Raw genomic sequence first — 19470 nt, 5'->3', positions numbered from 1 at the left:
ACCCCTAAGAGCGGGTCCTCGGGAGTCTTCCCGCTGAAGTCTGACTCAGTGGGCCCATGAGCTCCAAGAGACGCCTCGTTCTCCCCCCACACACTGACACAAGGAGCCGGGACACGGGAGAGAAACCCTGGAAGCTGTCCTCAGCCTGCTTAGCCCGGGACTGTGGCCATTTGATCACACACTCACACTCACACACTCACAGTCACACAGCCACACACACACACACTCACAGCCACACACTGTCACGCACACTCACACACACACACTCATGTACACACACAGCCACACACAGCCACACACGCTCACATACATACACACACGCACTCACAGTCACACACACAGTCACACACACATGCACTCAGTCACACACTGTCACGCACACTCACACACAAACGTACACACAGTCCCACACAGCCACACACGCTCACATACATACACACACGCACTCATAGTCACACGCACTGTCACACACACATTCACATACACACACAGTCACACACAGCCACACACACTCACAGTCACACACTGTCATGCACACTCACACACACTCATGTACACACACACAGTCACACACAGCCACACACGCTCACATACATACACATACAGTCACACACACAGCCACACACGCGCACTCACACACACACTCATGTACACACACAGTCACACACACTCACGTACTCAGTCACACACACTGTCACACACACAGCCACACACGCGCACTCACACACACTGTCACACACACTCACAGTCACACACACACTCACGTACACACACAGTCACACACAGCCACACGCACTCAGGCACTCACAGCCACACAATACCCCCACACCAGGGGTTGGAAATCGGGAGCCCCAGTGGACAGAAAACTATAAAAGGCTGTGTAACGCCACTGGGGGCCGTGGGTCGCCTTGCTTCGCCTGTCACTGGTTTTGGCGATATTCTGTTTTAGCCGCCGAGGGGACGCAACTCCAACAGCCAGGCCTGGACCAGGCGAAAGCCAGAGACGAGAGCTCCGCCAGGTCCCACCCAGGTGGCAGGGCCCCCAGGGGCTGGGCCGCACCCCTGCCTCCCAGGTGCCTAAGCAGGGTGCGGGCGGCCCGCCACAGCTTAACCCTCGGCATTCCGTTTAGGTTACCTCAGTAACCAGACCACAAGGGGCCGCGGGCACACAAGTGGGTTCGGCCTCCCGGGCTTGGGGGGGGCAGGGGAGATCTTTCTAGAAGCCGCCTCGGCGAGCCTGACAGGGGACACCCACGCAGGGGAGGAGCCAGCTGGGCCCACGCGTGAGGGGCCAGGCGATGGGGGTGATCCACAGCCAAGCAGACCCGAAGTCACGACGGCCGCCCTACTGAAGCCCGCTGGGCTGCCCCGGGGCCTGGGGAGGCCCTGGTCCCTGGCCATCCTCGCCTGGCGGCCCTCGCCGCATGTCTCCAGCAGAGGGCGCACGGGCGAGGCGGAGCGGAAGCCCGCGACTGCCGCTCTAGCCGGAGCTCGGGCATAGAGTCGCGCCGCTTCCGGTCCCGCGCGGGTAGCGGGGAAGGAGCCGGAAGTCCGGCGGGCTCCGGACGGCGAGATGGACGAGAACGAGTACGAGTCTGTGCTGTGTGTCAAGCCGGAGGTCCACGTCTACCGCATTCCGCCGCGGGCCACCAACCGTGGCTACAGGTGACCTGCCGCCGCCGGGCCTGGCTAGTCCCGCGTTGACCCCTTCCTTGCCGCCCCGACACACCCACTGCGGGAGCCGAGGACGGCCCTGGCCGCTGTAGGGTCGAGGGGGGACGGAAAGCCGCGGCTTCTTCCAGCTTGAGGCCGGAGCAGGGAGGGGACGCAGAGTTTCGGCCGTCTCCGCGGGACGCGGCGGGGAAGGCGTTCAAGTCGCGTCTAGCGCTGGGGGACCCCGGGGGACGGCCGAGTACCCCGACCTCGGTCGGGGTGGGCGTATCACAGATCTTTCTCTCGGAACGCTCGCCGGCGGCGGCAGAGACGTCCTAGAAGCGCCTTACGCGGGGACGAGGCCTGGCCGTGTCGGGAGCCGCCAGGGGGAGGGGAGGGAGCCCGGGGCCAGCCGAGAGGACCGGTCCTCGGGAGCTGCACACTAAAGCCCAGGGACCCCCTCGCTACCCCTGCCACCGCTGGTCCCAGCCTGTGGCGTTTGGAGGGGGCCCACCCGCACGTGTGGCGCGCAGCCGTCCCCGGAGACCCATGGGCTTGCAGTGTCTCCAGCGTCTGGAAGGGAACCCGGACTGGGAGAACCGGGCTTTGGCCGTGCACCCTCTCGTACTGTGTGCATTTTGTTCCCTCGCGTGTACCCGAGCAGAACAAGCCGAGAAATGTTAGAAGAAGAAAGATCTGCAGTAGCAGCCAGCCTGGCCCCTGGCTGTTTCGTGCCAGTGAGTGGGGCGAGGGGCTGGCTCCCGAGGGCAGCGTGCGCCCCGTGGCTCGGGGGTCCGGGCGTCCACACGCCTGGTCTCTCCTTCCGTTTCCCGTTGTGTTTGCACGCGCTCGTAGTAGCCGATTTCGACACGTACTGTTTCCGTGCTGTGATTTTAAGCTAGTGTGGAAGCGACAATGACAAGCGCACGTTTGCTCTCTGAAATCAGGGTGGCGATGGGCCACAGACCAGGGAAGCCCGTCCAGCCCCTCCGGCCTGTTGAGTCCCCCCCGAGAGCGAGACGAGCGAGCGTCGGGCTGGCTGGGCTGGCGCAGAGGAGGCTGCTGTCCCCTATGGCAGCCTTGGAGCCCTCTTCAGCCCCGCGATGAGGAACTGAAACTGTGGCCGCTGACTTGCAGACCGACAGTGGGTGTGGGCACAGCCCCGGAACAGCTCACCCAGGGTGCGGAGGGACTTCCTGGGCACGCCCACGGCCCTGGGTGTTCGGGGGTCTTACTGAGCGGCTGCTTGGCCCACCTGCTTGTACAGAGGCCGTCTCCGAGGGCGCGGGGCTTCCTGGGAGCGTGCTCCTGGGCGCCAGCCCCTGCTCTCCCTTTGTCTACTGGTGGCCGCTCCCCTGAGTGCGCTTCCTCTGGGAAGGTCTCCATGGTTCCACACGGACCAGAGGGCCTGGGCAGAGGCCGCGGTGCCCGCGGCAGCTTCCTCCACAGAAAGGGAACTGGAGGAAACCCCCTGCAGACGAGGCCGCTGTGGTCTGGAACGGGTGGGCACGGCCCAGCGCTCGAAGTTTCTGCTTTTGAAGTGGCCGCGGGAGATTCTGAAGACGGGTGTCTCTCTGGACAGTTTTATTGGACTACAGCCACACTCTGGAGAAAAGAGTTAAAGTACTTGGGAACAGCGACACAGCCCGCTGGCCTTGGCCGTGCGGCGCGGGCGGCTATGTGGCCTGCAGAGCCTGCCCGGGAAGAAGCCCCTTCCGTTCCCGTCCCCATGGTGGAGGGAGGAGCAGGAGCGCCTGGCTGAGGCTCGGTGGTTTTTGTCCCCGCAGGGCCGCGGAGTGGCAACTGGACCAGCCGTCCTGGAGCGGCCGGCTGCGGGTCACTGCCAAGGGGCAGGTGGCCTACATCAAGCTGGAGGACAGGACCTCAGGTACGGCCCTGGGCTGAGGCGCCCGCCCCGCTTCACAGAACAGCAGCCCAGGCCTGGACAGGCTGCTCGGAGGTCGGAGCCCCGGGGCCTGCCTGCATCCCCCACTCTGCCCTGTGAAGCCCCCGGAGACCTGCAGGGGGTCCCAGCAGGAAGCGCTGGAGCAGAGTGGGGTGAAGGCGACGGCTCTGTGCTGACCACGCCCGGTAACAGGGAGCTGGGAATGGCTGCGAGGCGGCGGCTGGCGGCTGGTGGCTGCAGCTGCTGGGGAATCCTCTCTGAGCGTCGCACACTGTGGCCTTTGGTGGGCTTTGGAGGCACCTGCCTGGAGCCATCCCAGCCCGAGACTGGGCGTGGAGATAGGGATGGCGCCCGGTCAGTGAGAGGCCGCGCTGCACTTGGGCCTTCCTTTTTCTTGTTCTTTTTTTATTTACTTGACAGATAGAGTTAGATAGTGAGAAAGAGAGACAGAGAGAAAGGTCTTCCTTCTGTTGGTTCACTCCCCAAATGGACACTATGGCCAGAACTATGTCGATCCGAAGTCAGGAGCCAGGTGCTTCCTCCTGGTCTCCCACACGGGTGCAGGGCCCAAGCACTTGGCCATCCTCCACTTCCCTCCTGGGCCACAGCAGAGAGCTGGACTGGAAGAGGAACAGCTGGGACAGAACCCGGCGCCCATATGGGATGCCGGCACTGCAGGCGGAGGATTAACCAAGTGAGCCACGCGCCGGCCCAGTCCTTTATTTTTCCTAACGTGTAGAGGTTCTCCTTTGTGGAGCAAAAGGAAGCACAGAGATTGAGAGGCAGAACTGGCTGCCCTTGTTTCTCAGCTGGCAAAGCTTGGGCAGGCCACGTGACCGCTGCAGCCTTGGCCTCCTTTTAGTGGCCGTGGAGATCCCTTTAGTCCCTCTTCCACAAGGGGGTGGGAAACGGGGTGAGCAGATGCCGTTCCAGTTGGCTTATGGACTGCAGGTGGCCTGGAGCAGGGACTTGTGCTTCTGGGGTAGAACGCGTGAGTGTTGCGACACACGAGTCTGAAGAGGCAGCTCCGTGGCTACGCCGGAGAACTCTGACCAGAGACTTGCCGGGTGTCCCGGGGTGTCACAGGGGATGGCAGTGACCAGAGACTGCCGGGGTGTCCCGGGGAGCGTCACAGGGGATGGCAGTGACCAGAGACTGCCGGGGTGTCCCGGGGAGCGTCACAGGGGATGGCAGTGACCAGAGACTTGCTGGGGTGTCCCGGGGAGCGTCACGGGATGGCAGTGACCAGAGACTTGCCGGGTGTCCCGGGGTGTCACAGGGGATGGCAGTGACCAGAGACTTGCCGGGGTGTCCCGGGGAGCGTCACGGGATGGCAGTGACCAGAGACTTGCCAGGGTGTCCCGGGGAGTGTCACAGGGGATGGCAGTGACCAGAGACTTGCCGGGTGTCCCGGGGAGCGTCACAGGGGATGGCAGTGACCAGAGACTGCCGGGGTGTCCCGGGGAGTGTCACAGGGGATGGCAGTGACCAGAGACTTGGCGGGGTGTCCCGGGGAGCGTCACAGGGGATGGCAGTGACCAGAGACTTGGCGGGGTGTCCCGGGGAGCGTCACAGGGGATGGCAGTGACCAGAGACTTGGCGGGGTGTCCCGGGGAGCGTCACAGGGGATGGCAGTGACCAGAGACTTGGCGGGGTGTCCCGGGGAGCGTCACAGGGGATGGCAGTGACCAGAGACTTGCCGGGTGTCCCGGGGTGTCACAGGGGATGGCAGTGACCAGAGACTTGGCGGGGTGTCCCGGGGAGCGTCACAGGGGATGGCAGTGACCAGAGACTTGGCGGGGTGTCCCGGGGAGCGTCACAGGGGATGGCAGTGACCAGAGACTTGCTGGGTGTCCCGGGGTGTCACAGGGGATGGCAGTGACCAGAGACTTGCCGGGGTGTCCCGGGGTGTCACAGGGGATGGCAGTGTCCAGAGACTTGCCGGGTGTTCCGGGGAGTGTCACAGGGGATGGCAGTGTTCCTTGGGAAACTTTGGGACCATGGCTGCCTAATGCCACAAACACTGCTTAGGGCTGAGTGTCACCTAAGGCCCACCCTGAGGTGCTCACAGCTGCGGGTCACGGTCATCTCCGTCTCCTAGTTGGTAGTGAGCGGGTCACTCTCGGCCAGTTCTCAGCCTCTGTCCCGCTGACAGCTGGAGCTGGGCGAGCCTGTGTAGCAGAGGCTACCGAGTCCAGGTGGCCCCCAGCAGCTCCCTGGCTTCTGCCAGATGTCCGCACCTCCTGGGTTACAGCAGTGAAACATGGCTGCAGGTGTTCCTTGCCAGGAGGAGGAGGAGCAGAGTCACCCGGGAGAGACGAGGCTGGAAGGGTCCGGGTGGGCTGGGCCCCAGGGTACAAAACGGGGCAGAGCGGTTGACAAGGGGCTGCAGACTCGGCTCACTGGCGTCGATTCAGTTCAGCTTGGTTACGGGGTGGCCTCACAGCCCCAGGGCTCGTGCAGTCCCAGGCTCCATACTCAGCGTGGACACTGCCACACTGCTGGGGCTGTGCCGAGGGGCGCCTGGCACCGGGCCCCTTTCAAACCCGTCACACCTGTGCCCTGTCTGGGGGACTCCATCAGCCTGCTTCAGAGCCTTCCTCCTTTCCACACGGTTCCTCGCCCCTCTGCCGGTCCTACCTCGCATCTCAGCCTTTTCTGAAGGTGTGACACACCCCCAGTCCAGGGGCTCAGGGCCCTGGGGGTTCAGGCAGGTCGCGTAAACGTGGGAACCAGATGGGCCAGGTGGGTAGCAGCTCCAGCCCGTTACTCTCAAGAATGGAGGGCCAGCACTGATGGAGCTTTTACTTGTAAGAAAAGCCAGAAGTCTGGGTTGTCTTGCCTGTGAGGTGATTCTGAGACGGATGCTAGCACGGCGGCCTGGATGTGACCTGTTGGCCGTCTGACGTAAACCTCTCCTCGCCGCCCTGGGCATTCCATGCCGTGGTGATCCGCTGCTCGGGACGTCCTCATCCCGTATTGGATTGCCGGGTGTGAGTCCCGGCTGCTCTGCTTCTGAGCCAGCTTCCTGAGAGGCGGCCGGTGATGGCGCGAGTCCTCGGGCCCCGGGCACCTGCGCGGAAGACTGCGTTCCCAGCCCCTGGCGTTGGCCTGACCTACCTCTGGCCGCTGTAGGCATTCGAGGAGTGAACCAGCAGATGCAGGTCTCGCTCCACATCTGTCTCCCTCTCCCTTTCAATGACAATAAGTAGTGAAACAAACAAGCCCCCAGAGTTCTGTGTCTTCCCTTCGGTGAGAATGGATTTAGTCTGTATCCCCGAGTAAGGTGCACCCGTCAGCCTTGGCCTGTTGCAGATACCTTTTGGGAACAAGGCCCGATTGTGTGCTGGGAGCACCGGGCTGGGTGGGTGCTCGGGGCTCGGCCGTGTGCCGGGAGCCCAGGCTGGGCGGGCGCTCAGGGCTCGGCCGTGTGCTGGGAGCCCAGGCTGGGCGGGCGCTCGGGGCTCGGCGTGTGCCGGGAGCCCAGGCTGGGCGGGCGCTCGGGGCTCGGCCGTGTGCCGGGAGCCCAGGCTGGGCGGGCGCTCGGGGCTCGGCGTGTGCCGGGAGCCCAGGCTGGGCGGGCGCTCAGGGCTCTCCTGACTTGTGCTTGCAGGGGAGCTGTTCGCTCAGGCACCAGTGGATCAGTTTCCTGGCACAGCCGTAGAGAGCGTGACCGATTCCAGCAGGTACTTCGTTATCCGCGTTGAAGACGGAAACGGTACGTGCGGGTCTGGTGCCCCCTTTTCCGGAGGGTTGGCTCCGCCCCTGGAAAGCAGGGTTAAGCGAGTGCTGTCCCCCAGGGCGACGCGCGTTTATTGGAATTGGCTTCGGGGACCGAGGCGATGCCTTTGACTTCAACGTCGCGCTGCAGGACCATTTCAAGTGAGTGGCTCCCGGAAACGTGCTCCTGCCTCCTCCCTGTTTCCGCGACAGAGCCGCAGCCCGGGTTGGGGTGCCGAGTGGCCGTGAGTGATTTGCCTGCTGGCAGAGCCTGGGGAAACTCCCCTCCGCTCTGCCGGGCCTCATCTCCGCTGTGAAGGTGGCTGCTTTCCGGAGGCCACTCTGTTCTGTCCCAGACAGCCGGCCCGGTCTTCAGGGTGTCAGACTCCTCCCTTAACAGGCCCCAGAGCCGCCAGAGGCCTCGACAGGCCCCGTGCGCGCCCTGGCCCTGCTGCTCCGTGATGTAATGAGTGGCGCTGGGCACCGTGGTGTCCGTGTCGAAGCTGAAAGGGCCGGAGAGTGCTCCTCTGCCATCTGCGGGGCTGTCCCCCGCTGGTGCCGCCAGTCCTGGTGGCTGCTGGGTGGCGCTGTGCCGAGGGGAAGGCCTCTGTGGCGCCTGTCTCTGCTCGCCGCCTACAGGATGAGCACTCAGAGATGCGTGGGGACCGTGTCTTGCTGCTTATTCCAGCTGAGAACTTCAGTGTTGCTAGGGAGGTGGGGGCCAGTTCTCGAACTTCCTGGAGGTCGGTGTTAGCGGCGGGTACGGGCCGCGTCTCGTCCGAATCTCAGCAATCTTTAGCGCCTGTAGAGTGGGAGGAAGCTGCTCGGGTGCCGCCCTGTGAGGTCAGAGCCAGGATCTGGAGTCGGGCCGGACGCCGCAGCCTGCGCGCTCTGTGCTCCTGCAGCCCCAGCGCCTCCCGGGCTGACCGCGGGCGGCAGTGAGCTGGGGCGGGAGCGCGGGGCCGCTGGGCGCTCGCTTCTCACCGTCTCTTCTCTTCTCTCTCCAGGTGGGTGAAGCAGCAGTGGGAATTTGCGAAGCAAGCCCAGAACCCCGACCAGGGTCCCAAATTGGACCTGGGCTTCAAGGAGGGTCAGACCATCAAGCTCAACATTGCAGTGAGTCCTGCCCTAGCTTGGCTGCCTTGGCCTTGGCCACGTGATGCGCGTGGCCGCCCAGCCCAGGGGCCGTCACTGTTCCCGCAGTTCCACTGCAAGCATTGATTGAGTTGGGTGCATTGTGCTCGGTTTACACCAAGGCTGAAGAAGAGGCTCCGCCCTCACGGAGCTCACAGCTCAGCTGAGATGGGCAGTGAACGCGATCATGTCGTGGCCCAAGAGTTCCCTTACCAGAGGAAGCACACACAGCTGTAATTTGGGCAACCAAGGAAGGCTTCCTGGAAGAAGCAACCTGTTGGCACGAGAAGAGGGCTCAAAGGGTGGTCTGGGCAGAGCTTCTGAGTTGAGAAAGCGCATCAGCCCCCAACTAGTGGACCTGGGGTTCTGCCTGGCTGTTGGAGGGGGTCAGGAGGGGTCAGCGTGCTCAGCGGAAGCTGCGTCTTGGCCTGGTGCCTTGAGGAAAGGAGCCAGGCAGGAAGGCGAGGGGTGGGCGCGGGGAGCCAGGGCGGCCTCTGCTGGTGCTGTCCGGGCTCCCTGTGTCTTCTGAGCCACTCCGCAGCTGGCGTTGCGTGACGCCGTTGAATAGGGAACGCAGGCCTGGGCTGGGGCGCCAGGCTTGGCCTTCCTTGGCTGCAGGGGTCCGGGGGAGATGGAGTTGGCAGTCAGGATGTGTGGGGACCGAGGACCAAATGGAACTGGTGGTTTTTTTTTTGAAGAGATTTTGCAACTCAAAAATGATGCTTTTCTTTACTTACCGTCTCTCTCTCCTCTTTTCTGCTTCCTGCTGGTGGTGACTTGGGACCTTTGCAGTTGGCCGCTGGCCCTTAGGAGAGCGAGGGCCAGCCCCTGGACTGGTTGGGATGTGATTCTTTCTCTTGCTTGGCGGAAACTAACACTTACTGAGCAGCAGCTGTGGGCCAGGTAGTGTTCTGAGGCATTTCTCGTTGAATTGAACGTCCTTCCCTCTGCTCGCAAAGGCAAGCAGGTCGAAGCCTGGAGGAGGGAGGGCACTTGCCTGGGCCGGGCGCCTCCACCCCAGCTCCGTGCGGTCCTTGGACTCCAGGGCTGTCTTAACGTTTGGTCGAGCTGCTGCTGTCCTCACGGTGACATCACCTTCAGCCCTGCAACCGGCGCTGCTTCCCGGCTCTGCCTCGGTGCTCAGTCTCGCGTGCGCGCGCGTGTGTGTGTGTGTGTGTGTGTGGTTAACATTTTGTTGACGTATAATAAGCATATTTAAAAATGCACACATGTTAAATGCAGAATTCAGTGAATCCCAAAAACCTGCACTTAGCGACCTGGCCGCTCACTCCCGGGTCCAGACACAGAAGCTTGTCTCCACTCCAGAAACACCCCCCCCCCCCGCCCCCCATCACTGCCTGCCCGAGCAACCACGGCCTGGCTTCCAGTGCTCTGCACTTCCTGGGGTCTTTATTTTTAAAAAAGATTTATTTATTTGAAAGAGTTACAGAGAGGGAGAGACAGGGAGAGGTCTTCCATCCGCTGGTTCACTCCCCAGATGGCCGCAGTGGCCGGAGCTGAGCTGATCCAGAGCCAGAGACCAGGAGCTGCTTCTGGGTCTCCCACACACTTGGCCGTCTGCTGCTGCTGCTTTCCCAGGCCATAGCAGGGAGCTGGATCGGAAGTGGGGCAGCCGGGACTAGAACCGGTGCTCATACGGGATGCCGGCGCTGCAGGCCAGGGCATTAATCTACGGCACCACAGTGTGTTCTTTTTTTTTTTTTTTTTTTTTTTTTTTGACAGGCAGAGTGGACAGTGAGAGAGAGAGACAGAGAGAAAGGTCTTCCTTCTTCCTTTGCCGTTGGTTCACCCTCCAATGGCCGCCGCGGCCGGCGCGCTGCGGCCGGCGCACCGCGCTGATCCAATGGCAGGAGCCAGGAGCCAGGTGCTTTTCCTGGTCTCCCATGGGGTGCAGGGCCCAAGCACCTGGGCCATCCTCCATTGCACTCCCTGGCCACAGCAGAGGGCTGGCTTGGAAGAGGGGCAACCGGGACAGAATCCGGCGGCCCGACCGGGACTAGAACCCGGTGTGCCGGCGCCGCTAGGCGGAGGATTAGCCTAGTGAGCCGCGGCGCCGGCCACAGTGTGTTCTTAACCTTCATGAGCTGAGTTGTGCACTTCGTACCCTTGAGTGCAGTTTTTTCTCTCAGCCGGTGTAGCACTGTGGGAGCCGCCTGTCCTGTCCCCTGTCGCGGGTTCATTCTCATTTCGCAGCCCGGGCCACAGGGAGACTGTCCTCGGCTTCCTTGCCTGTTTTGCTGGCGGTGGGCACTTGGGTGGCTCGCACTTCGGGGCTGTTGCAAATAGCGCTCCTGGGAGGCTGGAGTTCACGTCTTGGGTGCACTGCTTTCGGGTCTCTGGCATGGACTCGCAGGGTCCAGTTCCTGTGTTGAGCTTTATGGAGGCTTTCCAAGCGGTCTGACCCGCTGACGCCTCCCCGGCACCACGTGAGTGTCCTGGTTGCGCTGTGTCCTTGTCACTCCTTGACCGCGTTGTAGCCTTTCTGAGGGGGTGTGATGGTGACCCGTTGGATTTTTGATTTCTGCTGCCCTGGTGATCAGTTGAGTTGGGTGCTGGGTTTTAAAATGAAACGTTTGTGGCGGATGCAGAACGTGCTGTGTCGGCCACAGCTCCTGACAGTGAAGGCGCTAGGTGTGCTCTCCGGTGGGTTACACGGGGCCTGGGGGTCCCCTGTCCCCATCATGGGTTGTCTGAGGCAGTGGGACTCCAGCAGAATGGACTAACACACACGCTTCTGCTCTCTTTAGAACATGAAGAAGAAGGAAGGAGTGGCTGGGACTCCCCGAGCCCGGCCCGCCAGCACTGGAGGGTTGAGCCTGCTTCCCCCTCCGCCGGGCGGCAAGACCTCCACCCTGACCCCTCCCCCTGGGGAGCAGTTGTCTGGGGGCGGATCCTTTGTCCAGCCGGCAGCTGCTCCTGGTTCAGGTCAGTGCCCCAGGGTGACAGCTGGGGCCCGTGGCTTTCCCTCCTCCCATACACCGATTTGGTGTTGAGTCCTGTGTGTGTCGGGCTGGAAGGTGGGCACCACAGTGGGTCCTGCACACAGCACCCACTGGGTCAGGCGTCCCCTGGCGCCTTCTCCTGGACCTGACAGGCGCGGCTGGCAGCCCGTGTGTCACGGTGGGTTCCGGGAGCTCGCTGGCTGCTCAGTGGGCGTTGAGTGGGTGCTGGAGACGTGGTCTCTGCTCATGTCTAGCGGGAGAGAGGAGCCATAGGCACGGAGACCAGGTGTGTGCAGCAAGACTCACTAGTGCCTGGTGTGATACGGCGATGCTTCGTGGCAGCCTGGAGCCGGATTTGAAGGCGTGAGATGGGGGAGGGGAGGGCGTTGGCATTTCAGGCAGAGACAGGAGCATGCATCAGGCTCAGACTTTGCCACCTGCTGAGTCTGGGGAGACGGCTGCAGTGTGAGGGCTGCCAAGGGGTGCTGGAGAGGCGGGGGGCTGAGCTGCTCTGGGGGCGGCAGGCGGCCCCTCCACAGCTCCACAGGCCGGGCCCACGAGCTCTGTGGAGACCTCCAGCTGAGAAGCCAGTGTCCCCCGCCTTCCCGGGCTGGGCGGCTCTGCGTGCAGCTCTCCCCAGGTTCCTGGTCCCGGCCGGAAGCCCTTCTGCTTCACCGGTTCTGAGAGCCCCAATGTCTTCGAGCCTCAACCCCGGGGGGAAGGCCCCAGCCAAGAGGGAGGCAGCGTCGCAGCCAGGGCACCTCTGCCCGGCACCAGGAATCAGTCCTCAGCGATTTCTCAGAGGAGGGTCCTGGGGCGCCCTGCCCTGGCATCCCGTTTACAGTCTCACCAAGGTCCGAGCCGCTGCCTCAGGCCGTGCGGTGGTGTGTTTGTTTGTTTTGAGATTTATCTGTTTTATTTGAAAGAGTTACAGAGGGGCTGGCGCTGTGGCGTGGTGGGTAAAGCCACTCCCTGCAGTGCTGGCATCCCATATGTGCTCCACTTCTGATCCGACTTTCTGCTATGGCCTGGGAAAGCAGTAGAAGATGGCCCAGTGTTTGGACCCCTGCACCCGTGTGGGAGACCTGGAAAAAGCACCTGGCTCCTGGCTTTGGATCAGCACAGCCTCAGCCATTGTTGCCAGTTGTTGCCAATTGGGGAGTGAACCAGTGGATGGAAGACACCTCTCTCTGTCTCTGTCTCTGCCTCTCTTTCTCTCTGTGTAACTCTGCCTTTCAAATAAATAAATAAATCTTAAAAAATAAAAAAAAGAGTTAACAGAGAGGGAGAGGTCTTCCATCTGCTGGTTCACTCTCCGTGTCCACAACAGCCAGTGCTGGGCCAGGCCAAAGCCAGGAGCCCGGAGTTTCATCTGGGTCTCCCACGTGGGTGCAGGGCCCAAACACTTGGATCATCTGCTGCTGCTTTCCCAGGCTCATTAGTAGGGAGCTTAATCGGAAATGGAGCAGCTGGGACTTGAACCAGTGTCCATACAGGATGCTGGTGCTGTAGGCAGCCACTTTACCTGCCGCAGTGCCGGTCCTGGGCCGTGCGTTAACAGGTAACTTAGAGTACCTGCGGTGTGCAGGCAGCGTGTTAGGCACTGGGGAGCCTCGTGTTCTGAGGTGCAGGACTGGCAGCGGACGTGCCGACGAGGCAGTGGCGGGTAGTCCATCATGAACAGCCGCCATTTCCTCAGTGTCTACCGCGTGCTCCGGAGCCAGACTGGCTGAGTTAAATGCCAGCTTCCTAGGTAAGCCTCGGAAACCAGTCAGTCCTCCGCACGTCAGTGCTCTCGTCTGTAGTAATGGTGCCTACAGCAGAGGTTCCAATAAGCCAGGCCATGCACAGCCCTTCGGGAAGTGTCTAGAACATGGTACGCGCTTATGGCTGTGAGCTCTCATGCTGATAATGCCATTATTGGTTCTCTGTGCCAGCCTGTGGCAAGCACTCTGTATATATTAACTCGTGTCATTCTTACACCAGTGCTAGGAAGCAGTTATTAGTAATTGATTGATTGATTGCTTTGAAAGGTGGAGTGACAGGGAGGGAGACAGATTACCATCTGCTGGTTCACTCCCACAATGGCTGAGGCTGGGCCAGGCTGGAGTCAGCAGCCTGGAACTCCATCCAGCTCTCCCACATGGGTGCAGGGGCCCGAGTACTAGGACCATCTGCTGCTTTCCCAGGTGCATTAGCAGGTAGCTGGATTAGAAGCAGAGGCATCACAAGCAGTAGCTTAAGCCCCTGGGCTGCAACATTGGTCCTTGTCCCCATTTTAGATAAGAAAACTGAAACGTAAGTGACCTGCGCAGTCACACAGCTGTCCTGGCCTGTCTTCCTCTCGGGACTGCGGTGACTGTCAGGGAAGGGGATGGCAAACAGTGAAACTAAACCGCCGAGGTGTTCCTAGAGTTGTCTGGGCTCCCAGCCCAAAGCAGAGTAGAAATGGAAGCTGGTAGCAAGCTGGAAGGTGGCGGGCGTAGGGCCTTCAGGAGGGTCACTGGGCAGCAGTGGGGAGTACTGGAAGGGCACAGAAGCCGGCACTGCAGCCCTGTGACACCACCCACTCTGATAAGAGAGACACGAGGACCAGCTCCCATGTGGGTTCTTCTGGAAGGCTCTCCCCGAGCCCTAATCGGCCGGGGGCTCAGGGCTTGGCCCCTGTCTGGCACGTCGTATTCCCAGCTGTTTGCTGCAGACCCTGGGCTGTGGGCGCTCAGGGCGGCCGAGTCTCAGCCGCTGCCCCCAGGAGACTGATGACTGCGTCCCGGGATTTGGGCACCAGGGGAAGCAAAAGAGCGGTCTCGGACTCTGCTGTCTCCAGCTCTGACTCTCCTGTCTCCGTCTCTCCCTGCTCATCGGACTCGGGGACATCAATAGGAGGTGCCACTGTGTCCTGGCCACAGCCCAAGCCTGCCACTGCCGCCTCTGCCGACATCTGGGGAGACTTCACCAAATCCACAGGGTGAGGAGAGCCACGCTGTGTGGTGGGGCTGGGCCAGGGCTGTTTCCCTAAACGCTGGGGTGGTTTGTCTCACGGCAGCCAGAGGCTAGAGCCCCGGAGCCTGCTTTGGGTCGCACATTTCTCTCCAGGAAGGCTTTTTGCTGCTTTCCACTGCCAGGCAGCCTGGGGCTCCCTTCTGCAAATCTGTGTGGACCTTTAAGGCGTCTCACCGAGGGCCTTGGCTTGCCCCCAGTATTCCCCGTCTCCCCCCATCTCCAGCTCAGGTTAAGACCCAGGTGCTCACGTTAGCCCATCACGGGACCTCAGAGGCAAGGCGTAGTCTCTTCTGACTCCTTGAGATGTCAAGCCTTCACTTTGGGTCAGAGTGAAAAGATGCTAAATTCCTGTCGTGCCGTTATTTGTATGGGCAGGTTCTAGAATGGGGATGAGCACACATTTTATTTTTTTTAAAGATTTATTTGGGGGCCAGCAGTGTGGCATAGTAGGCTAAGCCTCCTCCTGTGGCCCTAGCATCCCATATGGGTGCTGGTTCGTGTCCCAGCTGCTCCCCTTCTATTTATTTATTTATTAATTTTTGACAGGCAGAGTGGACAGTGAGAGAGAGAGAGAGAAAGGTCTTCCTTTACCGTTGGTTCTCCCTGCTCCCTTTCTGACACAGCTCTCTGCTTATGGCCTGGGAAGGCAGCAGAAGATGGCCCAGGTGCTTGGGCCCCTGCACCCACATGGGAGACCCAGAAGAAGCTCCTGGTTCCTGGCTTTGGATCGGCCCAGCTCTGGCCATTGTGGCCATTTGGGGCCACAGATGGAAAACCAGTAGATGGAAAACCTGTCTCTGTAATTCTGCCTCTCAAATAAATAAATTCTTAGAAGAAGAAAAAAAGGGATTTATTTATTTGAAAGGCAGAGTTACAGAAAGGGAGACACAGAGAGAAATATCTTCCGTACACTGGTTCACTCCCAGATAGCTACAACAGCCAGGGCTTGGAAGTCAAGAGCCAGGAGCCTTATTCAGATCTCCCATGGTGATAGCAAGAGCCCAAGAACTTGGCCCATCTTTGCTGCCTGTCCAGGCGTGTTAGCAGGGAGTTGGATCCAAAGTGGAGCACTCAGGACGTGAACTGGCACTCATTGGATGCCTGCATTGCAGGTGGCAGCTTGAGCCACTGTACCACAATGCCAACCCCTTATTTTTTTATTTATTTACCTGAGGGGCAGAGAGATCTTCCATCTACTGCTTCCCTCCAGTGTCTGCACTGGCCATGTCGACTGTCCCAAAGCTGGGAGCAAGAAACTCAATCCAGGTCTCCTGCGTGGGCGGTAGAAACCCACCTGAGGCATCAGCACTGCCTCCAGGATTCACATTAGCAAAGCTGGAGCCAGGAGTAGGGCGTGCAGGCATTCTGTGGAACACAGCATCTGAACCGCGCCTTAGCCACGAGGCTGGGTGTGCACCCCTACATTTTCTTTCTTTCCTTTTTTGGGAAGATTTACTTACTTTATTTGAAAGGCAGAGCAAGAGACGAGATCTTCCATCTGTTGGTCTCCAAATGGCTGCAGTGATGGAGGCTGGCCCAGGATGAACCAGGAGCCTGGAAGCTACTTCCCCAGGTGCACTAGCAGGGAGCCAGGTCAGAAGTGGAGCCCGGCACTCCAGTAGGGGATGCTGGCGTCTGTCTGTGGCTTAACCCACGCACCCAAATGGCAGCTCTTCCCTGCCCCCCATTTCCTTTTTTTTTTTTTTTTTTTAATTTTTTGTCCCCCACCCCATTCCTGTAAAGGACTGAGCAGCAAATAGTTTATTTAATTATTTTTTTAAGATTTATTCTGTTTGTTTGAAAGGCAGAGTTAGGGAGGGAGAGCGAGATCTTCCGTCCACTGGTTCACTTCCCAAAGGCTGCGACAGCTGAGGCTCTGCCAGGCCAGAGCCAGGAGCTTCATCTGGGTCTCCCATGAGGGTGCAGGGGCCCAGGCACTTGGGCCATCTTGTGCTGCTTTCCCAGGTGCGTTAGCAGGCAGCTGGATTGATAGTTGTGCATCTGGGATATGGGATGCTGGCACTGCAGGCGGCGGCGTCACCCGTTGCACAACAATGCCAGTCCCCAGCAAATAATTTGGGCTACTTGGGTCATGTGGTTTCTGTTCCAGCTGTTCATTTTGCTGTGGCACAAAAGCAGCTACAGAGAATTTGTAAATGAATGGACATAACTATGTACCAGTAAAACTTCGTTTGCAGAAATAGAGGTGTAATACAACTAATTTAAGAGTCTCTTATGAATGAAGTTTAAATGAAATACTCAAGAAACAGAGAGGGCCGGAAGTGGTCCCTGGGCTGTAGCTTGCTGAGTGCAGCCCAGAACAATTAGAGGCCGATTTGACGGAGCTCTTGGTGCCCAGGGGAAGGAAGCTTTGGTCTGCTTTGTATTCTCTAACACCTAAGGCCTCCCCCCAACATCCCTCCCTCTCCCCGAACAGGTCAGCTTCCAGCCAGCTTCAGCCGGGGACAGGCTGGGTCCAGTTCTGAACACAGCTCTTTTCCTCCTGTGACTTCCGGGAAGCAGCCACTTCAGCTGGGCACAAGGAAGGAGGAAGAAGCCCTCCCCGCCGGCCTGTGGGGAGCGTAACTCTGCTGCCCTTGTCTGGCTCCCTTAACTGGCCGTGCGTGGTAGGAGTCACGGGCTCCTGTCACTGTTTCCTGGGATTCAGCACACATCCAAGACACAAGACGCTCCGGGATCCCTGTCCCCATCCGCCCGCTTGCTTGAGAGACTTGAGACTTGGGCGTCTCCCAAGTGACCCCTATTAAACACAAGCCCGAAGCAGGAGTGGGTTGTGTGTGCCGCGTGGACTCGACCGGCCCTCTTGGGGTGTGCATCTCTCACCTGCTTGCCGTGGCGGGGGTTTTGAGCGCTCCCGTGGGCTGTAGTCAGGGCGCCTTCCGGAGCAAGGATCCTTGCCTGATTTCTAGCAGGGTCTTCAGGCCGTGGTTGGAATAAACCATTGGGGCGAAATTGGAAGGGTGAAGCAGCTCTGTAAAATGTGTAATGATTTGCTTTCCTGCTGTGCTGATCTGCACTAACTGCTTGCCTTTGTGGAAGGGACCGCGCCGGCACGTCCTGAGCCGCCAGCAGCTGGTTCCGTGTCTGCCGGGCCAGGCTGGTGCTGCCGGCTCGAGGCTGTGCTGGAAGCCAGGTGGAACAGCGCTGGGGCCGGAAGGGGAAGCTGTGGACGTGGAGTTGGGTCGGCCTTCCTGCCTGCCGGCCGCTCTGGACTCACAAGTTCACAGTCTGCTCTGGGCAGACGCGGGTTTCCCTTGGGTGGATTCTGAGTGCCTTAACCTGCAGGCAGCCTCGTAACTTCCTTTTCTCCTCCAGGGACTGTGACAGACAGGCAGGAGGAGCGTCATGACCTGCACGTCCAGGGCAGCCTGGGCCCCGGGTTTAGAAGTTGTAGCCGCATGCACCTCTGAAACGCCTTAATGCACTTACTTACCTCTCACTTGAAAGAGTGCTTTTGAAGGGTCGAGACCGTGAACTGAAAAACTGCTGGCTTTTCTGTGGGACCAGGTTTTTAAGATTAAAACAATAAATAATATTTGTACTTGTCAGTGGGTGTCAGAGGTGAGTGTGTTTTCGGAAGCATGGATGCCAGAGCTCCCGAGGGCTGGTGTGTGGCCCATCAAACTGCTGCTTGCGACTCCCACATCATGTGCTGAGTCCCGGTTTGGACGCTCTCGGTCCAGCTCCCTGCTGGTGTGACTGGGAAGGCAGGGAAAACGGCCCTGCCTCCCGCGTGGGAGACCCCGAGGACTCCCCGGCTCCTGGCTTCTCTCTGGAGTAGGAACTTCCGGGTGCTTCGGAGGCTGGGAATGAAGGGCTGTTCCCGGGACTCGGGAAGCCCTTAGTGGAGCCACTGCCATTGGAGCAGGCGTTTGGTGCAGCAGTCCCGCGTCCCAGTGCTTGGTTCAAGTCCCGCTCACCCACTTCTGATCCGGCTTCCTGCCAGTGGGCACCCTTGGGGGCAGAGGGAAATGGCTCAAGTCCCTGGGTCCCTGCCCCAGCTACCGTGGGCCTTTGGGGTTAACCCGTGGATAGTACGTGTGGCTCTGCCTGCCTGCCTGCCTCGTTAGCAGGAAGCTGGAGCAGGACTTGAACCCAGGGACTCTGACGTGGGATGCAGGAGTCCTAGGTGGTGGCTTATTTTTTTTTAAAGCTTTTATTTAATATAAATTTCATAGCTTTTGGATTGTAGTGGTTCTTCCCCCCAGGTGGTGTCTTAACACTGTGCCAAATACCCATCCCTAAATGGGTTTTGGTCCAGGCTGTCCCCAGGTGAGAGGTGACCACGGAAGTGTCACTCAGATGGGGCATGCCAAGCACCAGCAGTGCCTGTCGTAGAGTTTGTCCCTAAATCACCTTCCTCTCAGGTGCTAAGCCTAGAACTCTTGTTGGCTGTGAGGAGGAGCAGCCGATGAGGCCTTGGCCACCAAGGACCTAACCTGCAAAGCACTTGGAGCAGTCTCGGGGGGACAAGGGACAGGTGGGTGCTCTCCATCACTGATGGGAGTCCCAGCTGGGGGAACAAAGAAAAAGATTGTTGTTAAAGTACCAGGATCGGAGAAAAGAAAAACGTTGTTAAAGTACCAGGATCCTTAGCAAAACTTCCTGATAACAAGCCAGGCATCTCTTCGATCCTACCCCTGCTGGAGCTCACAGAGAGGTGAGGGCTCCGTGAGACCTGGCTGCCCCTTGCATGTGGGAGCATTTGCCTACACTGGGGGCGTGGCTTCTGCTGCCCACAGGCTTGGGCGATGCCCTTCCCTCGTTGACCTGTGACCCCTGGCCAGTGGGACACAGCAAAGGCGGCCCGATGCCACGTCCATGGTCACGGAAGTGTGTACCCTGCCTTGCTGGTTTTGGAGTGAGCGGCTGCTGCAGTGTGGGAGCTGCCCCAGGAGGTGGTCGGGTGGCTGGAAGTGAGGGCAGCCTCCGCTGGCAGCCAGCGCAACCCGGAACTTCTCAGGCCTGCTGCAGCCCACCAGCGATGGGGATCCTTTCCAGGTGAGACCCCAGGCCTTTGACTGCAGCTGTGCCTGGGGCCCTGCTAATCTGGGCCAGACTCCTGACCCT

The 19470-nt window shown here is 60.0% G+C and overlaps 2 protein-coding genes across 4 annotated transcripts in view; one reads left to right on the top strand and one right to left on the bottom strand.

The window, feature by feature from the left end:
- Positions 1-1387, bottom strand: part of SPATA21 (spermatogenesis associated 21) — a 49499-nt gene extending 48112 nt beyond the window's left edge. The window contains exon 1 of the mRNA XM_070079239.1: positions 1256-1387. The gene's annotated coding sequence lies outside the window, so the exon portion shown is untranslated. The remainder of the gene's footprint in view (positions 1-1255) is intronic.
- A 143-nt stretch (positions 1388-1530) lies between these two features.
- NECAP2 (NECAP endocytosis associated 2) lies at positions 1531-17948 on the top strand. 3 transcript variants are annotated; one of them, XM_051836565.2, is made up of 8 exons: positions 1531-1665; positions 3441-3541; positions 7173-7277; positions 7360-7441; positions 8287-8395; positions 11182-11359; positions 14260-14344; positions 17716-17948. In XM_051836565.2, exons 1-8 carry the CDS (start codon positions 1574-1576, stop codon positions 17747-17749), a joined length of 786 nt encoding a protein of 261 aa, XP_051692525.1. In that variant the 5' UTR covers positions 1531-1573; the 3' UTR covers positions 17750-17948. The 3 variants fall into 3 exon arrangements, with proteins under 3 accessions (XP_051692525.1, XP_002724162.1, XP_008251444.1); XM_002724116.5 differs by having other exon boundaries at positions 16817-17948; XM_008253222.4 differs by lacking the exon at positions 14260-14344 and having other exon boundaries at positions 16817-17948.
- The last annotated feature ends 1522 nt before the right edge of the window (positions 17949-19470 follow it).

This window comes from Oryctolagus cuniculus, chromosome 7, assembly GCF_964237555.1.
Source record: "Oryctolagus cuniculus chromosome 7, mOryCun1.1, whole genome shotgun sequence".
In the NCBI taxonomy this organism is placed as follows: Eukaryota; Metazoa; Chordata; class Mammalia; order Lagomorpha; family Leporidae; genus Oryctolagus; species Oryctolagus cuniculus.
This window is presented reverse-complemented; position numbering and strand designations above follow the sequence as displayed.